A 27,623-nucleotide genomic window follows, 5' to 3' on the forward strand; every position below is an offset into this window, starting at 1 on the left:
GGACTGTCTCATTTCAAACATAATCATACTATAACTTGGTCAATCAGATCTTGACAGTAGAAAAAGGCGGCAAATTTGAAAAATGTAGGCGCGAAGGGATATCGTCCCATAGAAAATTTGAATTTCGCGCCTTTTTTTACTGACAAGATTTGGTTGACCAGCTATAGCTTTGTCTTAAACTAGTACTAGCACTCAAATGAAAAGGATGAGTATGTTTTTTTTGTTCTTATTTACTGCCAGTTTGGTTTGACCAACTATAGTAATTATACATTAACTATATTAAAAAAAAACTCGTAATAAACGAAACATCTTTTTTTTACTATGGAAATACTTATTAATAAACGTCAGTGTCAAAATTGACATTAAAACATTCTGCATGTAGCTGTATATTGATTAAAAATAAATTTAAACCGTTGTTTTATATTAAAAAATATTACTTAGTAACAGTACGGGATTATTCTGTACATTTTGGATCATCATGTGGACTACAAAAACATTTTTAACTAAAACCAAACGCGGCAACATTTTGAAGGTAAGGTTATGTTTGTATTTATTTAGTAAATTATGTTATTTTAACTAGGATTACACTTAGAGTAAAATTTGTTTCTAGATTGTGAGGGAGCATTACTTGCGAGACGATTTACTCTGCGGGTCTGAAGCATGCGTGCTTTGTCCGCACAAGGACGATGAAATAGTGTTGGAGTTGAAACCGAAATCAATTTGTGCGCTTTTCGAAGAACCCCACTACGTGGTCCTCGACACCAACGTGGTGCTGCACCAGATCGACGTGCTGGAGGAGGACGCGCTCACGAACGTGATCGTATTGCAAACAGTGCTTGATGAAGTCAAGCATCAGAATACGGCTATATTTCAAAGACTGCTTGAGATTATAGGCAACAAGAAAAGGAAATTTTATTCGTTTGTAAACGAACATCATAAGTAAGTACCTTGTTTTACCTTTAAAATTTACTTTATATCAGTTTGTCCTTATTTTGTTTAAGTAAAAAATATTTTTTTGTGCAAAATGTACAAATGCACCCAATTTGCAAGTGAAAATAATTTCTTTTTTCTTATGAACATTGCAACAAACTGTAAGGCAATATATATTACAGGCTAATGAAAGCACCTAGGTATATAATTTTATCTTCTTAGAATTGGAATGTTTTTGAGTGTTAATTAATTCTTTGAAAAGATCTGGTTTGATTGGCCTAATTGTCTCTTGTCTAGAGACAATAAACAACACTAAGTACCTGCTCACTGGATTAATCAGACTACTTATATGAAAAATCTTTTTATTGTCTAGAGTTATATTTTAAAATAGAAAATAGTTTTGCTAAAAAGATAGTACTTATAATAGATTTTTTTCTATTTTACAGAGACACATATGTAGAACGAAATCCAGGGGAAAAGCAGAATGACAGGAATGACAGAGCTATCCGGAAAGCAGTCTCTTGGTACGCTGCTCACCTGTCAACCAACAACACCGCAGGCTCGTTCCCGCAGGTAGTTCTGCTTACTGATGATGAAAACAACAGGAAGTTAGCTCAGGAGGAAGGGATAGTGTGCTGTTCTGGTAAGCATAAAGGAGTAGATTGTATAATGTGGCATAAAACTATTTTATACAATCATTTAATCCATAAATATAAAAAATCTTATGTTATAATTAGTTTGTAATTGACATAATGGTTTGGTTTGGTTGACAGGTAGGAAGTTCCTATTTTGATAAATAAAATAAAATAAGTGGCAATATCTGTCAATCATAACTACAACCAATTTACCTATTTTAATGTTATTTTCAGTCAAAGACTACATTGAAAATGTAAACGGTTTTCCGGGACTGGTTGACAAGTTGTCCAAGAATGTGATACCAGAGAGCTGCACTAAGGATGCTTTGTATCCTGCACACTTAACGTTAGGGCAGATCCGCACTGACATCAAGCACGGGAAACTGTACCAGGGTACCTTTCACGCTTCCAGAGATAACTTCTTGGAGGGCACTGCATCTGTCAGCGGATTTGACAGACCGGTAATCATTTGTAATAGATTTTTTAATAATTTTATTACATAGGTTTTTTTGTACTTAGAAAGCTTGCAAAGACTAGAGGAATACAACATGTTTCATTTCAAATATGTTTATTCTTAAAGTGCTGTTGTAATACTCATTTTAAAAGAATGTAAGGCAGCCAAATTATCCATGATGATCAATAATTTTTTCGCACAAGACATTTAAGTAAGAAAGCACATGCAGTAATCAGATGGTTGCATTCACCATATAATTATACAATATCCCCAAGCATATTGTAGTGTTACATTAGATTGTCTATGTTGTTGGCAATTTTTTCCCAGAGGAAATCACGCAAAACTTTCTTAGCGCTGATCAGTGCCGGTCAGTCAGTTGCCTAAATCCGTAATCCCATAGTTTAATAATGCGGTTTTTACTTGCCAGTTGTCACGATAAATATAAGTAGGTATGTAATATGAGCTGACTTTTAAAGGCTTTTTGGAGCTAGGTAGTTGTTGTTATTAGCCAGGTCCACACAGAGCGAGCATACTACGTCTACACTGGCCGTGGACGTCTAAAATGCCTCGCGCGTATGCTCGCTCGGTGTGGACCGGGCTATTCGACTTGTTAGTGAATAAACTAGTTTTTTTATTGTTCTTTTAGATTCTCCTTCAAGGCCACTCAGGCATCAACAGGGCTGTCGACGGCGACCTGGTGGCCATAGAAGTGTTTCCCAAAGAGGAATGGCGTAAACCTAGTGATATCGTGCTTGAAGACAAGGTAACTCAACTTTTATAGTGAATTTGACTTTATTTTTGTGATTATATTTAGTTCTACTTTAATAACGGCGTTATTCATAAACGCGTTACTAGTCTGAATTAACTATGAATCGTTTGTCTTGTCATTTTGACTCATGTATTTGTAAGAAAGGGATAGGCCCGTAAAGTTTTATGAATAAGGGGGCTAGTTATTTAGACATGCTTGTATTGTAGACACGTGCGCTTTCTGCGAGTGCGTCAAAACTCACCATAGCTAATTTTACTCAGAATGTAGAATATAGAATAAAGAAACTTGGAGGTTATATACATTATCTTTGATTACATTATGTATCGGCCTTTTTTATCACTTCTCAACGCTTAAAGAAATTATTTATATATATAAAACAAATTTTGATTGATATATCTTGATTTAATAGGCAGATGACCCCGGAGACCTATTAGAAGAGGAAGCAGTGCTACTGAAGAACGCACAACCGGCGGGTGACGATGAAATAACGCCAACCGGGAAGGTTGTAGGCATAATCAGGAGGAAGTGGAGACAGTACTGTGGAATACTGATGCCTAGCAAATTCCCAGGTTTGTACTTTGTAATAGACAAACAAATAAGTTGTTTATGTGTACCCTCCCTACTTAATATTATATGTATTTGTCTTCACACTTAAACCTCTGAACCAATTTAGATGAAATTTGGCATGGATATAGTTTAAGATCCAGTTTTGATCACGGAAATCATCATTCTCCCTGTCCTGCAGTTTGGCAGAAGAAAAGAATATGTTAATATACATTAAAAATAGGTTTATTTCGTCTGAATAAATTTTTTTTTCTACGCAGACAAAGTCGCACACAGTTGACACAACAGCTAGTTTAATAACAAATCGTGGTCGAGATTCAATAATGTAAAGTAAAATCATCTGTTATAAATTATAACGTTTTGCTGTCACTTGCGCTACTTGCGCCTCAACAACGATTGCTTGATATTTTTCAGTGAACTGTATTGCCCATGTAATAAGGGTGACACTTGATACTACTAAAACCAAAAGCGATAATGACTTGTTCCCAGGTGCGACGCGTCATCTATTCACGCCGGCGGAGCGTCGCATCCCACGCGTGCGAATCGAGACGCGACAGAGCGACGTACTAGCGTCGCAACGGATCCTAGTCGCACTTGACTCTTGGCCGAGAAATAGCCGGTACCCGCTCGGACACTTCGTGCGAGCCCTCGGGCCTATCGGTGAGTCTAGATCTTCCTAGGAAGTCTAGGTAAACAACGTGCGACCGACCGACGTACTGGCGTCGCAACGGATACCAGTCGCGCTCTTCTGGCCTAAGAACAGCCGCTACCCGCTTGGACACTTAATGATAACTCTTGTTACATGTGTGATAAGTAATGGGCGGACGACGGATGCAATATTACGTCAAAATCGTGTCAAACGATATACTTAATTAAAATTGGTTTAAATAAGACAACATGATTTTGACGTATATTGCATCCGTCGTCCGCCCATTAGTGATAAGGTTCGCATTCGTTTACAATCCTCGTGGATTTTTCTGAGTCATTTTAAATCCTATTTCAAGAATAATAAGGCCGATAAGGGTATTAATGGACCAGCCGCTCGTAACGGATCACACTGGACTCGTAATTGAGTTAGAGCGTTTACAAGTGAACTCTACAAAGAAAAATTCATGTTTATGAAAAGAGTCAAACTAATGAACTGAAATATCAGGAGTAGCATCATCCGAAAGAGTGTTGTTTGTAGTGTAACGGAGTTATTCATAAACGTCAGCTAAGTTAATCAGCTGATGATCGTCGTTTGTCCCTCTCTATGGCATAACGACAGATAATGACAAACGACGATCATCAACTGATTAAGTCAGCAGCCGTTTATGAATAACGCCATAACAGTTTCATCATTATCATCTTCCTCGCGTTGTCCCGGCATTTTGCCACGGCTCATGGGAGCCTGGGGTCCGCTTGGCAACTAATCCCAGTTTACGGCATAACAGTTTATTGTTGATTTTACCAGGGGATAAGGACGCAGAGAACGAGGTGCTTCTGTTGGAACACGATGTACCGCACGCGCGCTTCAGTGAAGCGGTTCTCGCCTGTCTACCGCCCACTGACTGGACCATCACGGACGAGGTACGACCATTACAACCACAACCAACGACTAATAGCCATTCTCAAAGTGTGTTCCGCGTAGGGTTGCCAACCGTACTATATTATATAGTATTGTACTATATTTTGGCTTTCTGTACTATATACTTTTGGAAAAATATATAGTACGCTATAATACTATATTTCCGATTAAACGTATGTTACACTTATGTTTAGTATTTTATCTAAAAGTACCATATTTTTTTGAAATGTACTATATTTTTGATGACTTATTCTGGAAAATACTATATTCTACCAAAAAATAGTTGGCAACCCTAGTTCCGCGGAACCCTAGGGTTCCGCGACACCCCTGTAGGGGTTCCGCAAAAATTTAGAATAAGGTGCATTCGGGTATTTCCGAATGAACGAATAGTGGCGGATAATTCCGAAAGCTGACTCTTACTACAACGGAATATGAGTGATTTTACAATGATTTTCGGAATTACCCGAATAAACCTTAGAATAATAAAATAAGCATAATTATTATGCTTATTAATAAAAAAATACACTTCTAAAAACTATTGTTTTATTGTAGGGTTCCATCAAGTATTTCGCTTTCCAAACGGGTTCCGTCAAAAAAAAAAAGATTGAGAACCGCTGGACTAATAGACTTCGACCACTCAACAACTAAGTTTGCACCGACTTGACGGTGACAAATGGATATGTAGGTATGCATTTGTATTTGTCACCGTTAGGTATTAGCGGTTTACTTTACGGCATAAAAACTTGGCGTGGTCCGAGTCTACTGTCGTTTGTTGTGGTCGTAGTGGTGTGGCTAAAGAATACAACAGAATTTATATATTGTAATGCTGCTTTTTAAAGATTTTTAGGAATAGGGAATCTGCCTTGCAGGTCCAATTAGTTTTAACGGAATGTTAAAACAATTCGTCGGCCAATATGCCTCCTCTAATTAGATTCTGTTACGATTTTTTTTGTATGCTTGTTAATAGTATTTTTCAAACAACATGGGTACGGTGACAGATGTCATCTCCATACAATGTATAACCTTAAAACGCAAAATCGTACTGTTGAAAAATACTATATATTTTTTTATTTATGCTATATTTAAATCTTACATTTATCCGTACAAACAGAAAAGTGTCATGAAACCCTGTCGGGTTTGTATCGACACTACAATAATGATGGTTTATCGACTTCTACACTGACAAAATCGCGGATAAATGCTCGTCATTCATACGTAACTACATTCATTCGTTCACAGGAAGTGAAAAAGCGTGTAGATCTCCGCGGCATCACCATCTGCTCCGTGGACCCGCCCGGCTGCACGGACATCGACGACGCCCTGCACGCGCGGCCCATCCCTGGCCTGACTACCGACGGCCTGCGACGATATGAGGTGAACCTACGAGTCTTCGATCAACACGGGCTTCCGACACGTCGGAAGGGATAGGCCCAAGCGATATCTTGACATTCAAATCATTCTGCCATTTTTCGCGGGGGGGAACGTGCACACAGTCGCACTTATCACATACTTACATACATAATCCAATCTGTAATGACGACACAAATACATAGAAAATGACACACGTCAAAGACAAATCTTGCAAACCTCGATCTCTTTTTGTGTACGGACGAGTCACACGTGTGACAACACGCACACTAACACATTTACGTCGAAGAATTTTATTGTATTCTGAGAGATGAGAAGTCGGATTTGTCGCTCGACCGATCCACAATTTGTACTGGACGAGCAAAATCGATAAATCCAGCAATTACATGAGACTAAAATATAATAATTGTGTTTAAATGTAATTAAACGTATGACATGTAAAAAAAATATTACATGTGAAATGTAACACCTTCTTTTTGTAAATTTGATGTCCCCGACCTCTTTTTACAACATAAAACCGAGTAATTAGGCATTTTTTCTGCTGCTGTGTTCACTCGCGCGTCTGGACTCGGTCTAGTTAAAAATCCGAGCGCAACTAGTTTTATTACCCGCGCTAGATCAGTTGATCTTGTACCTAGGCAGAGGGGTAATAGTGCGAATGCCGCATCCCTTCCGTGTTGATCGAAGCTACGAGTAGATGCCGTAATTTTGTACTAATTTAGTATGATAGCTATGAAAGCTCAATCCATTTCACTTGTTTTCACGTTATCGACTATTACTTTTTAAAACGAGTACTAGGGTTAGGCATAGAGAAAAAAATACATAGATTGCTCACTCCATACATCAGTTTTGGTACTAAAAAGACTATTAATTTCAGTGTCTACATCTAGCATCGGGTAGCGGAACTATCAGTACTGCTACATCTATTGTCAAGTAGCAGTACTGATAGTTCCGCTACCCGATGCTAGATGTAGACACTGAAATTAATAGTCTTTTAGTACGAAAACTGATGTATGGAGTGAGCACTTTTGTCTAGGTATATTTCTCTATGGGTTAGGTAATTAAAGATTAGATTGTTGTAGTATAAAACCGTTTGCAGCGTAATTCACAGTTGGAATAGTATGGTGGTCACGCTAATAAAGAACTAAATCTATGGTTATATTGCAAATTATTCCTGCGTCGTGGGTGTTTTCTATGTATATAAGTATGTGTCTACATATATATGTATTTATTTATCTACATATACAGTGTGGAAAGATAAGTCGGGCCTTGGAGGGAAACTACCTTAAATCTTTAAGCTGGCTCATTTTACTTAATGGAGACATTCCTTTATTTTTAAAAAGAAACAAAACTGCATTCAAAGTATTTTTCTTTTTTTCTTCAATTTGGCTGTCTAAAAAATCTTAAGTTGAGTACTAAATATTACATTTTATGGATTTTTTGTACGACAGACGAGTTTAAGACCTAATGTTTCTCGGAGAAATTACACACATTAACATTAATTAGCATTTATTAATTAACATTAGTTGATTAACATTAACTGTATCGACTAGCAGAATAAAATTGCGAGTTTTTATTTTTTTGAATTTTTAGTCGGTTTGAGTCCCGGGCGAGGCAAGCGAGTTTCTTTTTAAAAATAAAGGAATGTCTCCTTTAAGTAAAATGAGCCAGCTTAAGGATTTAAGGTAGTTTCCCTCCAGGGCCCGACTTATCTTTCCACACTGTATATGTGTAAGTAAATTATATGAATGCCAGGTGGGTGTCCACATTGCTGACGTCACGCACTTCGTGAGGCCGAACACGGCGCTGGATAAGGAGGCCGCCCTCAGGTCCACGACGGTGTATTTGGTCGACAAAAGAATCGACATGGTTCCAGGTTAGTTGGAGTTCAATCACTCATCTTAATAGGCTAGATGACAAATTTTCATTTATGGTATCAATCAATCAGGTTTGTTTTTAGGACCAAATGTCTATATAGGACCCATTGCATTAAAGAAATACAAAGGTCAGAAATGATAGTTAAAGTCCGACAGTCTTACTTCACTCGCGAAACGCGCCTAACAAATTGATATGTTAACGTGACGTCAAGGTCACTGAGAGTCCATCTTGACTAGAGAATCCAAAACCACAATAAAAATCAGATTAAAAAAAAAAGATGTCTATCCATTCTCGTCCCGATGTTACGTAGCCACGATTTATTATTACAATCAAAAACTTTTTTTCAAGCACTTCGCCCATAATTACCAGTGACTGGAGTATTTTAGAGCCCCTGTAACCTTTTGTTGGATTGCGTGAGTTCGCGATTGGTAAATAAAAGAATATCCTAAATAAAGTTAACGTATACTTATTGTTTTAAACTAACACGATTTTCACTCATACTACACGGGACTTAACGGGACACGGGATTAAGTAACAATAACAATATTTTTATTGACAATAAAAGTTTAACATCAGGCACGTTACAGTCCCGTGTTAGCTTGGAGGATACAACTAAACGGAGTAGCCATTAACAGGCTTTCCCCTGTGTCGAAAACAGGCGGCCAACCGTCATACATAATGTATGGACTGACGTTTATCTGACATGGCAATTTTTACGTTACGCATACATTTGACGTTCCCCTCCCCCGCAAAAATCGGCAGACTGTTTTGTACAGAAAATTACAGACATGGCGTCTCCGTTTGATTATATCCTCCAAGCGTGTTAGTTATAAAAGTTAACGTAACCAAATAAACCAATGAGGTTTTTTTTGCTTTACTTATTTCTATCTATACTATTTTACAGTACTCAACTATCTGTGTTGGTATTACGTTGCAGATCTGCTGAGTTCGAACCTGTGCTCGCTGCGCGGCGGCGAAGAGCGGCTGGCGTTTTCCTGCGTTTGGGAGATCGACGAGAACGCTAACGTCCTCTCCACCAAGTTCCACAAGAGTGTCATCAAGGTGATCACTCATCATTGGTAGACCTTATTTCGTTGCAGTAAGGTTTACGAAAGGCCAGTTCATGCAGAACTTATCATGTCTTCGCCGAAACATTCATAAACATACACAGATAACACGGGACTGTCGTATAGTCCTTTTAATTCATAATTCTCGGTCCCTGTAATAGACCCTAAAATAGAAGTCATTAAAATGGATTCACACATTAACATTGCGTTGCGTGTTGCGTTTGACTTGTCCATTTGTCACAATATAGGTAAGGCGCGCCCTCTATACTAGTAGATATAGTTGGTCAAACCAATTTGTCAGTAAATAGGAACAAAAAAAAACTACACACATCCTTTTCTTTTGGGTCCCAATACTAGTGTAAGACAAAGATAGTATGTTTCTCTCTGTCTATGTTTGAAATGAGACAGTCCTTTGACAAACCATAATTATTTTGTATGGTCGGTACTAGAATATTTTTCGGAGGTATTTGGTTTCACTCAGATCAACCAAAAAAATAGATTTCCAAAAAAAGTGTAAATTTAGTTTGATATTTCTGTTTAGTATAAGGATTCTCTTGTTTCAGTCGTCAGCCGCGATGACCTACGAGGAAGCGCAGCTGGCGATCGACGACGCGAACCGACACGACGCCGTGGCGACCTCGCTACGGACACTCAACGCGCTCGCTAAAAAGCTCAAGAAGAAACGGATGGACAACGGCGCGCTGCTGCTCGCCTCGCCTGAGATACGCTTCCAGGTACTGATGTGCCTAAGGAAACTTTCCAAAATTGCGATGTTTCAAAAAGTACAGTCAGCGATAAAAGCTTGTACCAAAAATGATTTTTTTGCCAAAAACTTATTTAATTGCAGGTGGATTCAGAAACGCACGACCCGATAGAAGTGCAAGCGAAGAAGATAGTCGACACAAACTCCATGGTAGAAGAGTTCATGTTGCTGGCCAACGTGAGCGTCGCAGAGAAGTTGGCCGCTGAGTTCCCACAGTGTGCACTGCTGCGGCGGCATCCCTCGCCGCCACCGGGCAACTTCACATCATTCCTTAAGGCTGCGAGGCAACAGGTTAGTACTGTTAGGCCCACTTGCACCATTCCACTAACCCGGGGTTAAGCGGTTAAACCTGAAGTTACCAATACAATTGGACACTTGGTTAACGGTTTAACTGCTTAACCTTTTCGCCGCCACGTCAATGAAGTAATAAAATGTCATCAGCGCCATGTCAAAAATTGCTCGTATATAAACCTGACCAAAACTACGACTTGATATCAAGTCGTGGCGTGTGGCACGAAATGTTCGGACTTCATATCAAGTCTTCCTTCCTTGACATGAAGCTGAGTGGAGACATTCCATGAAAGCTTTATAACCAATCTATGTCAGTGTTATTAGTTAAGTTTAAGCATCTATTATATGGGCTCATTTAGACGGCGCGCGAACTCGTATACGATTTTAGTTACATTGCGGACCATTGAGGTTACATCAATTGAGCCGACCGATCAAATGACGCAATCTAATGAAACTTGCATGCAAATACTCGCACCTAAATAAGCCCTTACTTACTCAGGGCTTCGAAATCGACGTAGCAACAAACAAGGCCTTCTCCGCGTCTCTCGACGCCGCGCGCATCCCCGACCGGCCTTTCTTTAACACGTTACTCCGCATCATGGCAACGCGGTGTATGCAGCAGGCTGTCTATTTCTCCAGCGGGTCTCTGGCGCAAGAGGAGTTCTATCATTACGGCTTGGCTTGCCCGATTTACACGCATTTCACATCGCCCATTCGAAGGTGAGTTTTAGCGTCGACTATCAATCTTTAACACTTTGCTCCTCATCATGGCAACGCGGTGTATGCAGCAGGCTGTCTACTTCTCCAGCGGGTCTCTGGCGCAAGAAGAGTTCTATCATTACGGCTTGGCTTGCCCGATTTACACGCATTTCACATCGCCCATTCGAAGGTGAGTTTTAGCGTCGACTATCAATCTTTAACACTTTGCTCCTCATCATGGCAACGCGGTGTATGCAGCAGGCTGTCTACTTCTCCAGCGGGTCTCTGGCGCAAGAAGAGTTCTACCATTACGGCTTGGCTTGCCCGATTTACACGCATTTCACATCGCCCATTCGAAGGTGAGTTTTAAAACGGCCAAGAAAACTTACGTTTATTTATTTTATTATTTGCGTTTTCATTACACGATTCAAGGCTGTAAACGGCTTTCTGGAGTTTTTTTTTTACAAATGTTATGATTAGTAGATGAAACAACATCGAAACGATCTATATAAGCTCAGATAAAAAATCCCTGTGAAATGGACAAAACTTCTGCAATGTTAGAAAATAAATTATATATTTTATAAATAAACCTATCTTCTTATTTTTCACTCAATCGCAATGTATCAATATACTGATTAAATCACTACATAGTATAAAACAAAGTCGCTTCCCGCTGTCAATCTGTCCCTATGTATGCTTAGATCTTTAAAACTACGCAACGGATTTTGTCGGGTTTTTTTTAATAGATAGAGTGATTCAAATGGAAGGTTTATGTATAATTTGTTAACCCGTGCGAAGCCGGGGCGGGTCGCTAGTATATAATATATTTTGTTTTAAACAACGTCATAATTTCAGATACGCCGACGTCATAGTCCACCGGCTTCTAGCGGCCTGTATAGGCGCCGATGTGACCCACGCCACCCTCCTGGATACAAAAGAAGCTGGCGCCATATGTGACAACCTCAACTACAGGCACAGACAAGCTCAATATGCCGGCCGCGCGTCCGTAGCGTTGAACACACATGTAAGTGAACTGTATAGCCTTGTCATTATGGCTCACAATCGCTCGATACAAAAGAAGCTGGCGCCATATGTGACAACCTCAACTACAGGCACAGACAAGCTCAATATGCCGGCCGCGCGTCCGTAGCGTTGAACACACATGTAAGTGAACTGTATAGCCTTGTCATTATGGCTCATAATCGCTCGACACAAAAGAAGCTGGCGCCATATGTGACAACCTCAACTACAGGCACAGACAAGCTCAATATGCCGGCCGCGCGTCCGTAGCGTTGAACACACATGTAAGTGAACTGTATAGCCTTGTCATTATGGCTCATAATCGCTCGACACAAAAGAAGCTGGCGCCATATGTGACAACCTCAACTACAGGCACAGACAAGCTCAATTTGCCGGCCGCGCGTCCGTAGCGTTGAACACACATGTAAGCGAACTGTATAGCCTTGTCATTATGGCTCATAATCGCTCGACACAAAAGAAGCTGGCGCCATATGTGACAACCTCAACTACAGGCACAGACAAGCTCAATATGCCGGCCGCGCGTCCGTAGCGTTGAACACACATGTAAGTGAACTGTATAGCCTTGTCATTATGGCTCATAATCGCTCGACACAAAAGAAGCTGGCGCCATATGTGACAACCTCAACTACAGGCACAGACAAGCTCAATATGCCGGCCGCGCGTCCGTAGCGTTGAACACACATGTAAGTGAACTGTATAGCCTTGTCATTATGGCTCATAATCGTTCGATACAAAAGAAGCTGGCGCCATATGTGACAACCTCAACTACAGGCACAGACAAGCTCAATATGCCGGTCGCGTGTCCGTAGCGTTGAACACACATGTAAGTGAACTGTATAGCCTTGTCATTATGGCTCATAATCGCTCGACACAAAAGAAGCTGGCGCCATATGTGACAACCCCAACTACAGGCACAAACAAGCTCAATATACCGGCCGTGCGTCCATAGCGTTCAACACACATGTAAGTGAACTGTATTGGCAAGGTGCGCAGTCGGTGGAGGGGGAAGTGGCGCTGATCGTCACAAATACAGGTAATCTTATGGAATGTCTGACATTAGTACTAGCGGCAGCCGCTTGAACTAATTTTACTCCATAAGATTTAACGTAGAAAGTCTGCCAAAATGAGGGCAGCACCAGTCGTGCACCTAGCGAATAGCCTTGTCATTAAGGCTCATAATCGCTCGACACAAAAGAAGCTGGCGCCATATGTGACAACCTCAACTACAGGGACAGACAAGCTCAATATGCCGGCCGCGCGTCCGTAGCGTTGAACACACATGTAAGTGGACCTTATAGCCTTGTCATTATGACTCATAATCGCTCGACACAAAAGAAGCAGGCGCCATATGTGACAACCTCAACTACAGGCACAGACAAGCTCAATATGCCGGCCGCGCGTCCGTAGCGTTGAACACACATGTAAGTGAACTGTATAGCCTTGTCATTATGGCTCACAATCGCTTAACACCAAAGAAGCTGGCGCGATATGTGACAACCTCAACTACAGGCACAGACAAGCGCAATATGCCGGCCGCGCGTCCGTAGCGTTGAACACACATGTAAGTGGACCTTATTGCCGTGTTATCACGGCTCACAATCGCTCAACACCAAAAAAGCAGGCCCTGATATGTGGCAGCCTCAATTTCAGGCACGGACATGCGCAGTATGCCGGTCCGGTGCTTAATACGCATGAAAGTGAACCGTATCGTCTTGTCATTATGGCTCATAGTCCTACTAACCACACATTATTACATGATGGTTCTCTGACTACAGGATTTTATGTGGCTTACGCAACTCTTGGTACGTACGTCTCGTAGACGTCGGTAACTGATCTCATCTATGGGTATTGTGTTGTGACAAAGATTAAAACATTATTAAATTGTACAACGGGACTTAATCACGTATCTAAGTTTTAAGATTTACCTCCGACGTTTCCAGGACGGCGTTGTCCCCGTGGTCTCGGAGAAGACTGGCTTAAGTTGACATCAGCATCTTCTAACCGAGTTTTTCGAACTACCCGCACTTGGTCTTGTTTATCCGCTTGAACGTTTTGCGTACTAGGGATGTCACTAGGAATGGAGTGCGCAAAACGTTCAAGCGGATAAACAAGACCAAGTGCGGGTAGTTCGAAAAACTCGCGCGGTTAGAAGATGCTGATGTCAACTTAAGCCAGTCTTCTCCGAGACCACGGGGACAACGCCGTCCTCGAAACGTCGGAGGTAAATCTTAAAACTTAGATACGCGATTAAGTCCCGTGTGTAAAAATCGTGAAAGTTTAAAGCAGTGTTAAAGATTAAAACGTTTGAAACTGAGTTGCTCGTTGTTTCATAGATCCTGTTCAAGAACCGCGTAGAGACTGAGTCAGCAGTGGTGCTCGCCGTGAAGAGGAACGCGATACAAGTGCTCATCCCCAAGTACGGGCTGGAGGGGCCCATCTACCTTCCTGAGGACAAGTTCACCTACAACGAAGAGGTAAATTTAATTAGAAATTTTTTCTACCCCCGTACTTTTATTTGTCATTTAAAGGGTCATGCACACACATTTAAACCCCTATCTTATAGTTGTCAAGACAAGTCTTTAGTCTATTCTCCAAAATAGAATTTGTGCATACACGCAGTATCTTTTTGGCGATTTTACGATACTTCGTGTAATGACCACTTAAAAAAATATTGAATGAAATACAGTGTTGCCAACCTAATTTTAATTGTGATCTCTGACAGATGAGTGAACCATAGACGAGTTTTTTTATTTCATTCATTCTTTTCACGCCCGTTCCCTCCACTCTTAGTTCTTGAATGAAAAATATTTGTTAAATTTACCATTTTATTTCAAAGTAAGTGCTTGGTCGTAGAAAAAGTATTGTATGCAACGTTGTTTAACTGAGTCAAAAAATACTCGTGGCGTCTTTATTAACAATTTTCGGCTTCGCCTCAAATTGTTACTCACGCCACTCGCCTTTTTTGACCCCTCTTAAACAACGGTTGCATAAAATACTATAAATCAGGCAACAAGGCCTATATTACAAATACCTTACAGACTAACATACGAGTACTTAAGTATTTTATAAACTTAAAACTAAACACTAGTTATTTAGTCGACAAAACGGCGTGGCTCCGTTGCATCGGCTGCTCTTATGTCGGATTCGGCAGTTTGCCCCTAAAGCTTTGGATTCCTCCAAAAACGGTGGCGTCATATTACGGCCGCTATATAACGTTGACTGACGTCACTAGAACGTTGTCTATGTAAACAAGATGGCGCGGTTTCCTAGACGGCGTTACGTTACGTTGGTTGTCAACGTAACGTAAGATGACGGCCGTCATGACCTTGTCGATAGTTTCGTGAACGTTTTATTAGATAGCGGTGACGCCATTTTGGAATAAATGACACGAGATTTGAATAAATGATTCCGTACTACGATTATTTTCCTCTTCTGATGATATTTCATCCTCCAAGTAAATTATAGATGATCAAGCAAATCTTGTCAGTAGGAAAAGGCGCGAAATTCAAATTTTCTATGGGACGTTATCCCATCGCGCCTACATTTTTCAAATTTGCCGCTTTGACCTTGGTGGATGACGGTGTGTTATGACGCCGTGGTACTTTCCACATGTCGCCACCGTAAAGACGGCCGTCTTTTGCTGCCGCTATATGACGGCACCGTTTTCGGAGGAATCCAAAGCTTAAGAACCTAATTCACATGCCAGCACTAAAAACTTACGTATCACTACATAGTATAAAACAGAGTCGCTCCCGCTGTCTGTCTGTCCCCATGTATGCTTAGATATTTAAAACTACGCAACGGATTTGATGCGGTTTTTTTAATAGATAGTGTTTCAAGAGGAAGGTTTATGTATAATTTGTTAACCCGTGCGAAGCCGGGGCAGTGCATTTATATTATGATTATGTCCCACATAATGTTCAAGGACGTGTGCGACAGACTGAGGCATGAATATCAAGATTAGTGTAAGAAATTCCTCGTACCCAGCGAAGGCCATGCTAAATAATATTTTAATTATACACATTTGCTACCGAATTCCTTAAAATATATGAGCTGTTATGGGTAGTTATACTTTAGTGTTTCAAACCGCTGATATTTGGAGCTGCCAAAATGCTGTCTCAATTCCTTTGCACGTCTGTTAATGTGACATTTGTAATACTTTGAGACATTTTTTTGTATAAATATTTGTCGTTGGCAATTAGCCCTTGACTAATAATCATACCGATTCACAGGAGAACATCCAAATCTGCGGCGGCACAACCCTAAAGACGTTCGACGAATTAACAGTCCGCCTGAGCCTGGACAGCAGCAACCCTCAGCACAGGAAGCTGGCCTTCCAACTAGTCCAGCCCCACATCCCAGGGTTCAGCTACGAACCTCCCGGCCAGGCCATGGACGTGGAAGTTGTGGAAGTTGTGGAAGTGTCGGAAGTTAAGCGGGATAAGAGGAAGGACACCTCGGAACCTAAGAGTAAGAAGAAGTCTAAGAGGAAATAAAGTTTGTATTAAGAGCCAACAGGAGCTAAGATTTAAATATTTTAGGTAAATATACCCGTCTCGCTAACGGAAGCGGCTCCTAAAACTAGTGCGATAAGGACAAGGCGAAAAATCCTGCGTAAAAATCTCAAAAATCGAGGTTTCGTACTCGACTGTTTCCTCCTCCAAAACTTAACTAATCGTAACCAAATTTGGGAATCTAAATGATTATGACATTATCTGTGTCGGACCGTTTTGCTTTTTTGACTAATTCATATCAGTTTTGAATAGCACGCCTCTCATTGCGGCATAGTCAATTAGGCCATTTTGGCCATTTTTGAAGGGCTCTAGCGCCTTAAAAAGCAAAAATATCAAAAAAAGCAAAACGGTCCGACACAGATATTGACAATATTAATCAGTGTTGAAAAAATCATTGCTCTAGCTTCAAAACCCACGGAGGAAACAGTCGAGTACGTTTGTATGGAGAAATGACCACTCCTGTTGGCTCTTAATATACGTTTATACAAAGTTACTGTTTTGTACTTAAGTTAAATTCACACACCTACCACACTTACGGACTGAGGCTTGAGTGTTCTGCAGTTTTCTACATACTTTAAAGATATAAGCAAGAACAAACCTATTTTAAAAGTTCGACCCAAAGTAACATTTTAGACATGATGCATTGGGGTAACTTTGAAAGCGGGGTAATTCTGATATCTATATATGTACGAGGGTAAAATATTAATAATGTTTTGTATTGAGTACCCTTTGGGTTGGCAGTGGAGAGTATTAGTAAAACATGACTTTTTATTATTAGATTAATTTTAATAGTCAATATTAAAACAATAAGGCACCTTGAATTATAACTCGTAAGGCATACGTGTTTGATAATTATTTACCTAGTTACATACTTCCATTTATTAATGTAAATCTCACTAATAATTTACATTCATATTACTTAAAATTAGGTATTTGGTGTAAAAAAACTTACAAACTAAATATTGACTTAAATCCGCTGTCATGATCTCTCCCTTACATTTGACTTGACTATATTTTCATGCATAAATATTCGAAGAATATACTAGATAAGTATTTATATATCTCGAATTTGACTCCGCAAGGAGTTTATAGTATGGCTCTTCTGAGGTGAACTTTTCGCTTCGGACCTTAATCTTTCAAACAAATGCCATTGTCTGTATTATCGCAAACCCGAGCGCTCGAGCGTTAGCACGTGCCAGTACAACATTCATATTGAAAAACAACCGGTATCGTCATAGTATTAAGGTTCAAATTTAATGTCACTGATATTCTAGATATTACGTTTTGGTAGTGTAGGACCATAGACCGCCCCGAAGCGATACGGCACTCATATTATTTTGATACTTAGTGTCGTGTTAAAAATGAATCGTGGTTACATATTTATACCTAGGTTTCTTCGAAGCCAACCGAAGTTGCTTTGACCGTCTATACGTAGATTATTCGCATAGATTTATCTAATGATGCGTCGTACGCCTACGAATTGGCGGCGGACTAGCTATTTGAGTTACCGGCGGTCTTAAAGAGCTAGTACTAGAAGCTTCGAGAACAGAATCAGATTCCTCGATTTCGTCTGTTTCTGGGGGTGTTACTATTCGCGGTAAGTCCTGCGCCTGCGCGGATATGCGCGCGATCTCGGCGTCGATCTTAGCGACCAGGTGGTCGACGACGGCCGGCCAGCGGCTGGCGGGGATGGTGTGCGAGGGAGACAGCCGCGCGTCCGCCATCACGGACAGCCGGACCGTGTCCGCGTACTGGATCACGGTGAGAGACATGCCTGGGAAAAGTGACAAGTGTAAGTGAACCATTTTGCTATAGGGAAAAATATGTGTGTCGTGCTTTGAGTATACAGGTGGATTTTCTTTTTGGGTCAGTGAGGGCAGCTACCAGATCCCGTGCTGCTACGAGAAAACGGTCTAAGAAGACCTTCCCTCGATTTCAAATTAATGAAGATTGGCTTTTACAGATTTTGGAAAAAACATACAGGGTGCGAGAAAAAGGTCATTTTTGACAAACTTTTATTTTGATGCCAATCGATCCCATTCCTATTAAGGATCAAAAGCTTGTATGGAACCAAAAAAAAAATTCCGGCTAGAAAAGCCACAAATCGAGGAAAACTTTTCCCATACAATTTGTATGAAAATGAAAACTTTTATTTTTCACATGCTGTTTTTGTATGCCAATCGATTCCATTCCTATCCAGTATCAATAGTTTCCTAGGGGTCAACTTACGGTAATGTACTAAAAAGCCACAAATTAATAAAAACTTTTTCCATACATTTACTATGGGGAAAATGTGAAATGTTATTCTCAATTTTCTATCTCGCCCATCAGTCCTACAGCAATGTCTTCATACAGTATTATGGTCCTTAAATGTAACAGGACTGATTGGCCAGATAGAAAAATGTGAATTAAATTTCACATGTTCTCCATAGTAAATGTATGGAAAAAGTTTTCTTTAATTTGTGGCTTTTTAGTACATTACCGTAAGTTGACCCCAAAGAAACTATTGATACTGGATAGGAATGGAATCGATTGGCATACAAAAATAGCATGTGAAAAATAAAAGTTTTCATTTTCATACAAATTGTATGGGAAAAGTTTTCCTCGATTTGTGGCTTTTCTAGCCGGAAATTTTTTTTTGGTTCCATACAAGCTTTTGATCCTTAATAGGAATGGGATCGATTGGCATCAAAAAAAAAGTTTGTCAAAAATGACCTTTTTCTCGCACCCTGTATGTTTTTTCCAAAATCTGTAAAAGCCAATCTTCATTAATTTGAAATCGAGGGAAGGTCTTCTTAGACCGTTTTCTCGTAGCAGCACGGGATCTGGTAGCTGCCCTCACTGACCCAAAAAGAGAATCCACCCTGTATAGCCTAAGGAGATGTGATACACGGGCGACCCCCTCCGGCAAAGTACATTGGTCAACTGTTCAAACACGTTATATAAAACTACTTGAAGTCGCTTCACCGCCATTTTGCATCGTTCCGTGTCGCGAGACGTTTCTCTTAAAAAATGATGACTTGTGCAGTTTTATCGTGTAAAAGGCGATCTGATAGCTCAAATTCGCAACAAGATCGCGTTTCCTATCATATATAAGTATTTATACTAACTATTAAATGTATATTGAAGTACAATCTCCATTTAAAGAAAAAACCATTGCGATACATAAACGACAGAAAAATGTAAACATGAATACAGTGGTACGGGGACGAATCGGTCTTAAGGGATGTGACAAAGTCAAAAAAGCGACTCAACATTTGAATGATTGAATGAATCATTCATTCATTCAATCACTGCAGTTTGTTTAATATAGCTGATCAAGCAAATAATGTCAGTAAAAAAAGACGCGAAATTCAAATTTTCTATGGGACGATATCTTTACCTATTTATCAGCCCGGAAAACCTGCGGGCGACAGTTCATTCCACAGTTTAGCTGTGCGTGCTGGCTAAGACACAAAGACACATAAATACAGACAGCCATACATACAAACAATCATTTTATTGGCTACCTAATATCTTCAATGTACAGAATTTTCACTTTTACAATTTTATAATAAATAGTAGTAGTATAAGACAATTCAGTTCATTCATCAAACTGATTTGACTCATTCTTCAGATGTGTCCCATCACTATCATGTTCGTATGTATGCTGCATAGTTATGTGAAAACTCTGTTTGTGTGCGTGTAATTTTTGATGTGTTGAACTTTTTTGTAGTGTGCGTTTGTCGCAACAGCAAAATCTGTGTCTGTTGAGTTACTTATCTTTTGGTGGTGTGCTGTAGGTGTTTACCTCGCCCCCCGCTAAAAGTGGCGAAAAAATTTGTTCGAAGAGTTTACGTTATCACATCTCCTTAGGCTATATACTCAAAGGTGTCGTGTCATAGAGAAATAAGTAAGACAAGAGTGCTCACTCCATACATCAGTTCAGACTATTAATTTCAGTGTCTACATCTAGCATGGAGTAGCGGAACTATCAGTACTGCTACATCTATTGTCAAGTAGCAGTACTGATAGTTCCGCTACTCGATGCTAGATGCTAATAGTCTTTTTGGTACTAAAACTGATGTATGGAGTGAGCACTCTATGTACTTTTTTCTCTATGGTCGTGTTCAGGGAAATTAGTCGTTAGTGCGAAAGGCGCCTATTGGCATGGTGCGAAGCCCATGGAGGGGGAAGTGGCGCTGATCTACTGATGTGCCTAAGGAGACTTTCCAAAATTGCGAAATGTATCGGAAATTTAACGTAGGAAGAATTCGGAAAATTTCTTCCATTTCTGTATGAGAATTGAAACTTTCCAATTTTAAATTTAAATTTCCCATATTTCCTAGTGAAAGTTTCATCAAATTTCCGAGAATTTATAGAATTTTATGGAAACTTTCCGCAACTTGCGCTAATCGTCACAAACACAGGTAATCTTATGGAATGTCCGACATTAGTACTAGCGGCAGCCGCTTGAACTAATTTTACTCCATAAGATTTAACGTAGAAATTCCGACAAAATGAGGGCAGCACCAGTCGTGCACCTAGCGAATACGGAATCGCTGTTACTTGTTTTAGTATTTTATGCTTTCACGGGTATTAGTAAATAACTTACTAATGTTAGCTTGCGGCGGTCGCCAATACACCACGGCGTCGACAGTGTGTCCCCATAGTGTAGTTCTTGGTCTTGCGTCGACCGGCGCACTGATCTCCGCATAAGACACAGCATATTTCCTCGACAGCAGATTCAATGTCAGCCGTGCTAGGGGGGAAGGTACGGCGCGGGTCAGAGCGCCGTAGCGTGCTTGGGCGGCCCAGGCGCATGCTAGCGCGCCCTGCCGTTGACACGCCTGCTCGACCACTGAAGCTATGCGACGCGGTGTTGCGCCCACGGGGAGGGATAGGCATATCATTCCTGGAAAAAAAAACCGGCCAAGTGCGAGTCGGACTCGCGCACGGAGGGTTCCGCACCATCAACAAAAAATAGAGCAAAACAAGCAAAAAAAACGGTCACCCATCCAAGTACTGACCCCGCCCGACGTTGCTTAACTTCGGTCAAAAATCACGTTTGTTGTATGGGAGCCCCACTTAAATCTTTATTTTATTCTGTTTTTAGTATTTGTTGTTATAGCGGCAACAGAAATACATCATCTGTGAAAATTTCAACTGTCTAGCTATCACGGTTCGTGAGATACAGCCTGGTGACAGACGGACGGACGGACGGACGGACAGCGGAGTCTTAGTAATAGGGTCCCGTTTTTACCCTTTGGGTACGGAACCCTAAAAAAATATGGTTGCGTTAGATAGTAAGATAAGGTAAATCAGCTGTTTCTTCATACAAAAGCATCAACCCCTTTTCAGAGCTGGCGTGTCAAAAGTTGAATTGAAATAGCTTTGATGATTGCCAAACTGCGATAGCAGACGGCACCCGAAGACGAAGGAGTTTCTTTCCAGTGGTAAGTATGACAAAGTGTCTTATTACAGCGATCGCAGGTCTGGAGAATACTCTACCTAATAAGATTTCTATAGTTGTTATTTGGTACTGTAGTTGCTTTAAGCTGCTAAAATCGGAGTTATAAAAAAAACTTAAATAGTTTAAGCAACAGACAGGTAAAACCACCCGTAGCGCTCTTAGTTTGATATCAGGGGCAAACTTGTTTCTCTTCTCGACTCAGAATCAGAATTGTTTATTGCACTCATGGTATACCATGATTGCACTCATATTATTATTCAGTTCTTAAACACTACTTAGTACAGTTCCACAATTAGAGATGCACCGGATATCCGGTTACTATCCGGTATCCGGCCTATCCGGCCATTATTTTAGTATCCGGCCGGATACCGGATAGTGACCTACTATCCGGCCGGATACCGGATAGTATAATTAACACATTTTGGGGTAAAAAATGGAATCTAAAAAACAGTCACGGTCATAATGCTAACGACACACTAGATAGAAATGAATACGTAACCAATGTCACACAATACACTTATTTGTTTACACAAAAATACGCGCGCGCACTTGTAACTATAAACGAACTTACTACGTAATGACATGATAAAACTCGTTACGATCCTAGAAATGTGTCCGCGCGAACATTCACTACGAATCAGGTCGAAACCTGCACGACGCGCACCTGCAAAACTCAAAATATAGGTATAGTTCCGCCGGCCGAATATCCGGCGGCCGGATACCGGATATTCGGCCGGTGCCCAGGCCGGATATCCGGTATCCGGCCAAACAACTATCCGTTGCATCTCTATTCCACATGAACCCTGTAAGGGTATAGCAATACTCACCTCCCGTTTGCGATTTCTTATACTTCTTCCCATCTCCCTCGGCAAAAGTGAATAGGAAATCTTCCGGCGCGGCTCGCGCTGTAGTGAGCACCGTATCGGGCGCCCTGTTCTGCGAGAGGTCGAAGAAGGACCGCAGGGCTTCGGTGGCGGCGAATAGCGCCACGTCGGTGGAGGATACCCCTAGCGCGCGCGCAGCGCGTTCCACGGCGGTTCGCGAAACTGGCCGCGACCAGGCCGCCACCTAAAATGATCAAATGATACATGATTTTTAAGGTACCCAAAGGGTAAAAACGGGACCCTATTACTAAGACTCCGCTGTCCGTCCGTCCGTCTGTCACCAGGCTGTATCTCACGAACCGTGATAGCTAGACAGTTGAAATTTTCACAGATGATGTATTTCTGTTGCCGCTATAACAACAAATACTAAAAACAGAATAAAATAAAGATTTCAGTGGGGCTCCCATACAACAAACGTGATTTTTGACCGAAGTTAAGCAACGTCGGGCGGGGTCAGTACTTGGATGGGTGACCGTTTTTTTGCTTGTTTTGCGCTATTTTTTGTTGATGGTGCGGAACCCTCCGTGCGCGAGTCCGACTCGCACTTGGCCGGTTTTTATTTTTAATCAAACAAGCAGAAACGTCTGCGATCGATGCTATTAAGCTTAGAATAAATTTAAAAGTTGAAAAACTACTGTCTTGGGTGAGACTTGAACTCGCGGCCTCTGGATCGATACTCCAGCGCTCTGCCATCTGAGCCACCAAGACCTCATCCATAGCCAGCAAATCTTTCCACCATATGGGTCAAGGGGACCCGAGCGACATCTACCGTAAGAGCGTTACACTTCTTGAACGGCTACCGGAGTTCCAAGTCATATTGGAAAGTCATAGAGGCCGTGAGTTCAAGTCTCACCCAAGACAGTAATTTTTCCACTTTTAAATTTATTCTAAGCTTGATAAATGATTATTACGAATATGTCAATCTAAGCCATGCTTCTGACGCTCTCTAGAGCTGAGTCGCATTGTCTCGTGTGATGATCAGTCTCTCAAATGTGATAATCATTGCAAGTGACCCTAAATGACTTGATCAATTTAACAACCTTCCATCACTATCAACGGCTCATTCTGAACTCGGGCAGTTCAGTTTTTGAGCATGCTTACCTTCCTTCCGCACAAATTGACAGTCTGCAGTTGATGCCGTTGCCCATCATCAGCTCCAACAGTATCGCTCCATAGTGTAGCCGGGGCCTTATAGATCTCAGCCATAGTCTGCCACGCCTCTCCCATAGCGCGCACCGACAACTGCGCAAGCCCAGCATACTTCCACGTCAACGTGTTGGGGTATAGCACTTGGCCAGTCTTCTTCAGCTCGCTCAGAGCTCGTATTTCGTCGCGGATGCGAATGGGGAGTCTCACTACCGCGCGAGTCACTGATATGAATGTTCCGAAAGCACGCCTCGGCCATTTCCGAGGATCTGCGGTTACGAGTGGAGACAGTATGACCTGAAATAGTTAGATTTAGTAGTTATTTAGATTTCAATTCCTGCAAAAAATACCGTGATTGTTAAATGTTATGAACTCTGCAAAACGTTTATATATGAAAGGAAAAGTAAGCGTAAAAACAAGATTCTAGATGTTATAACATACTCACCTTTGGTATTGTCAAATTCCGACGTTTGCACTCTCGTTGAACCGCAGCTATGAGCGTTGTAGCAGTTAGAGGCGCAACATTTCTAAACTCATCAGTCGACCTCCTCTTAGTGAGTTCTCTCAAAGCACTGGCGCCAGATATCAGTACTAAGCCGGCTACGTGGAACGCGCCAGGCAACGTTTTATGGGCGCGTGGACTTTCTACAGGATCGTATTCGGAGATGAATTCATTCCAAGCGTTGGATAGGTTATCGCTCAGTTTCTCTATGAGCTCTGGTATAGCTGAAGGGGTTGGCATGAGTTTGTTTAAAGGGCTTTGTTGCGTGTATTCGGTGTGTGCGGGCATTCTGCCGGTGACGGTGAGCGGTTCCACCATAAGCATGTCGCCGATGTTGAGGGACTTTTTGCCGGAGAGCAGCAGGTGGTGCACGCGGACTAGGATGTGGTACTTGGGCTCCGGTGACGTATTGGGGATGATTATGTACTGCCACGGTGGTTGTTCACTTGGGAAGTATTTGGAGACTATTTCGCTGACAAATTCCTGAAAAAGAAAACACTATATGGAAATTGCCCTTCAGACCTACTCCGAAGCTAAATTAGTAGGTGGTTATCAGAAGGAAATCTACAAAAAAAAAAACATATGTATGTCGTCTCTATAGTCGGACAAAGTTACATAACTTTCTTACTCATATCAGTTAACTAAAGGGTAACCTGTAAGTAGCCTTTACTGTTAGCAACTGGCCTTCCACGATGTACGTCATTGGGTGACAATGATATAGTTTTCCAACTTGAAGGGCACGTCCTTATACTAGGCGTAGTTTCCTCAGTGGGGCTCTAGCAGTGAACTAATGAGACTAACCTGAATGTTACTGTCAGTGACCGGCCTTCCCCGATGCACGCCGCTGGCCACAATGATATGGTTCTCCGGCCTGAAGGCCACGTCCTTGTTCCACGCATAGTTTCCCCAGCAGGACACCAGCTGGTGCCGTAGCCGCGGGAACGTCAGCTCGCCGTTCTTATCGCGCCGCTCTATCACGTGGTGGCTGAGCTGCTGCTTGATTTTCTCGGCATCTAATGTACCTGAAAAGAGGAAAAATAGTTTTAAGTAGACTGTTACAGCTCTTAGCTGGTGATAAACCTTATGTCAAGAGCTAAAAGTGCGTCCAAATCTAGCGAATGCGATGCGAGTGCGGACGCTAGTCTGCTGTAAATTGCGCGCTTTATGCAAGCTTAGCATAAATTGTGCATTGTGCACTTGCGTGCGCATCCGCTAGATCTGGATGCACCCTAAGAATTGACAGGCGATTGTGCAGTGGTATTACGGCTGTAATAACCAGGGATCCGATAGTAGTTTTAGATATTAACTATTTAAGGAGGAACATGCACCGAGAGTAGTTACCGTTAACCGAGAGTAGCACGTTGATGATGCCTTGGTTGCGGTGTGTGTCGAGCAGAGATCGCACCGTGTCGATGCGGATAAACTCCAGCCTTGGATACCGGCTGGACAGCAGTTTCAGCCATAGGTGCTGGCTGATGCTCACCACTGTAATTACAATAAGCAGTTAAAATATTTTTAAGCCGTCCTTCGTATTGGGTGTGTATTAGCGCAGCATGCACGATGTACGAAATGACAAGTTCGTAATAAGAGTTGTAAGAATAAATTAGGAAATAGGTAGGTATCCATTATTTGTAAGTGAAGGCCTACGACGTCAACTCCTAATAACTTCTCATAGGTAGTTAAATATCAACTCTTCATCTCACCTATGTGGATAGGAGATAAGCAGTATGGGCAGCAGTATGTAGGCATCCCATGCCAGCTCTAAGCAGCCTAACCTCGGTCACCGCTCAACGCGCCTTCCAAGAGTTCGTCTCACCTATACTTATAGGAGATAGTCAGCGACGACACGCCAGCCAAAACGCCCAGCAAGTGTATTAGGTCTCCCGCACCAGCTTCGGGCCGCGAGTGACATCGCACTAGTCTATCAAGAGTTCAACTCACATATGTAGGAGATAGCCAGCGCGGGTAGAGCCGACACGGCCAGCCAGAACGCGAAGCATATGTAGGCCTCCTGAACGAGCCGCGCGCGCAGGGACAGCTCTGAGCCCCGCGGCGGCGCCATAATCGCGTCTGTTTGTCAAATGGTAAGATTATATTTAGAACAATGTACAGGATTATAACGTGTTGCGGGGAAATATATATAAAATTGGCTAAGGTTGGCTTAGGGTCTAAATAACCATAATATATTAAAATAACTGTGAAGTGTTGGACAGATACGAAAGACGCGGACCAACCGTTCCAGATTCAACCCTAATTCTGACCACGATTCTTAGACACGGAACTAACCACAGAGATACATGTTTGATGAAATTATCATATACCTAAATCTATCGTCACCCTTGTCTCCTTGAGAAGTAAAGTATTCGTATTATTAACTACCCTCTTTGAACACTGTGAAATTGATATGCCATTTAAATTATGTTATCGAAAATAATTATAAGTAAAGATACTTAAGTAAAAGAAAGTTAAGAAAGAATACGTGTAAGTATTAACCTTTTGGACGCCAATGACCGATATATACGCACCGCAGGTCCAACGCCAAAGACGTATTAATCGGTCATAGACCACAGAGCAACATAGACCTAGGTGCATAAGCATAAAGTTCAATTTCAGTTTTGACACTTCGATGACGTGGCGTCTGAGAGGTAGCTTTTATGTTTGACACGGCATCGAAAAGGTTAAAATAGAGATTACTAAGTCGAAATGCAATGTCAGCAATCTATAAATTAACGAAAATATGGATTTGATAAGTGCATCAAGTTTATTTTAAGATAAATTAGGTTAATTAGGTTGGTTGGCATGAATATCCGTTGACTACCTTTGAACCGGTAAAGATTTTGATAAGTAAGACGCGACGCGTGCTTATCAGAGGGCCTACCGCGAACCACGTTCGACGTGTTCCCTCCCTGTCACACTTACGTACGAATTTACAAGTGCGACAGAGAGGCAACACGTCGAACGTGGTTCGCGGTAGGCGCTCTGACGCTGAATTTTAATAGGCACGTATTTAACCGGTCAACTAATTAATCGATTTTGGGTAGTTTAAAAAAGTAGAAATAGCTACTAAAAGTAATAGTTTGGCAACAAAAACGGAGTCTT

At 41.4% G+C, this 27,623-nt stretch overlaps 2 protein-coding genes across 2 annotated transcripts; one reads left to right on the top strand and one right to left on the bottom strand.

The window, feature by feature from the left end:
* Positions 1-396: 396 nt before the first annotated feature.
* On the top strand, positions 397-16,522 carry LOC134649762 (exosome complex exonuclease RRP44). The gene is made up of 17 exons (XM_063504592.1): positions 397-532; positions 611-939; positions 1,377-1,573; positions 1,800-2,026; positions 2,666-2,782; positions 3,198-3,357; positions 3,842-4,012; positions 4,806-4,921; positions 6,159-6,293; positions 8,043-8,163; positions 9,103-9,227; positions 9,796-9,966; positions 10,080-10,286; positions 10,786-11,006; positions 11,841-12,009; positions 14,360-14,500; positions 16,259-16,522. The coding sequence occupies exons 1-17, from the start codon at positions 479-481 to the stop codon at positions 16,520-16,522; spliced, it is 2,925 nt and encodes a 974-aa protein (XP_063360662.1). The 5' UTR covers positions 397-478.
* Positions 16,523-17,956: 1,434 nt separating this feature from the next.
* LOC134649763 (uncharacterized) lies at positions 17,957-26,586 on the bottom strand. Its single transcript, XM_063504593.1, has 8 exons — positions 26,466-26,586; positions 25,866-26,009; positions 25,326-25,546; positions 24,468-25,007; positions 23,978-24,319; positions 22,820-23,060; positions 21,135-21,434; positions 17,957-18,314 (listed from the first exon to the last, which is right to left on the bottom strand). Exons 1-8 carry the CDS (start codon positions 26,584-26,586, stop codon positions 17,995-17,997), a joined length of 2,229 nt encoding a protein of 742 aa, XP_063360663.1. The 3' UTR covers positions 17,957-17,994.
* Between the last annotated feature and the right edge of the window lie 1,037 nt (positions 26,587-27,623).

Source organism: Cydia amplana, chromosome 7, assembly GCF_948474715.1.
Source record: "Cydia amplana chromosome 7, ilCydAmpl1.1, whole genome shotgun sequence".
Lineage (NCBI taxonomy): Eukaryota > Metazoa > Arthropoda > Insecta > Lepidoptera > Tortricidae > Cydia > Cydia amplana.

Bases quoted from the DNA above. Each gene is read 5' to 3' on its own strand.
- LOC134649762 (XM_063504592.1), top strand. From the start codon at position 479: ATGTGGACTACAAAAACATTTTTAACTAAAACCAAACGCGGCAACATT. The intron at 9,967-10,079 runs GTACTGATGTGC...ATTTAATTGCAG, and splicing joins CGCCTGAGATACGCTTCCAG to GTGGATTCAGAAACGCACGA. The intron at 12,010-14,359 runs GTAAGTGAACTG...GTTGTTTCATAG, and splicing joins CCGTAGCGTTGAACACACAT to ATCCTGTTCAAGAACCGCGT.
- LOC134649763 (XM_063504593.1), bottom strand. From the start codon at position 26,586: ATGGCGCCGCCGCGGGGCTCAGAGCTGTCCCTGCGCGCGCGGCTCGTT. The intron at 26,010-26,465 runs GTGAGTTGAACT...TTGTAATTACAG, and splicing joins GCTGGCTATCTCCTACATAT to TGGTGAGCATCAGCCAGCAC. The intron at 18,315-21,134 runs GTAAGTTATTTA...CACTTTTCCCAG, and splicing joins ACCGCCGCAAGCTAACATTA to GCATGTCTCTCACCGTGATC.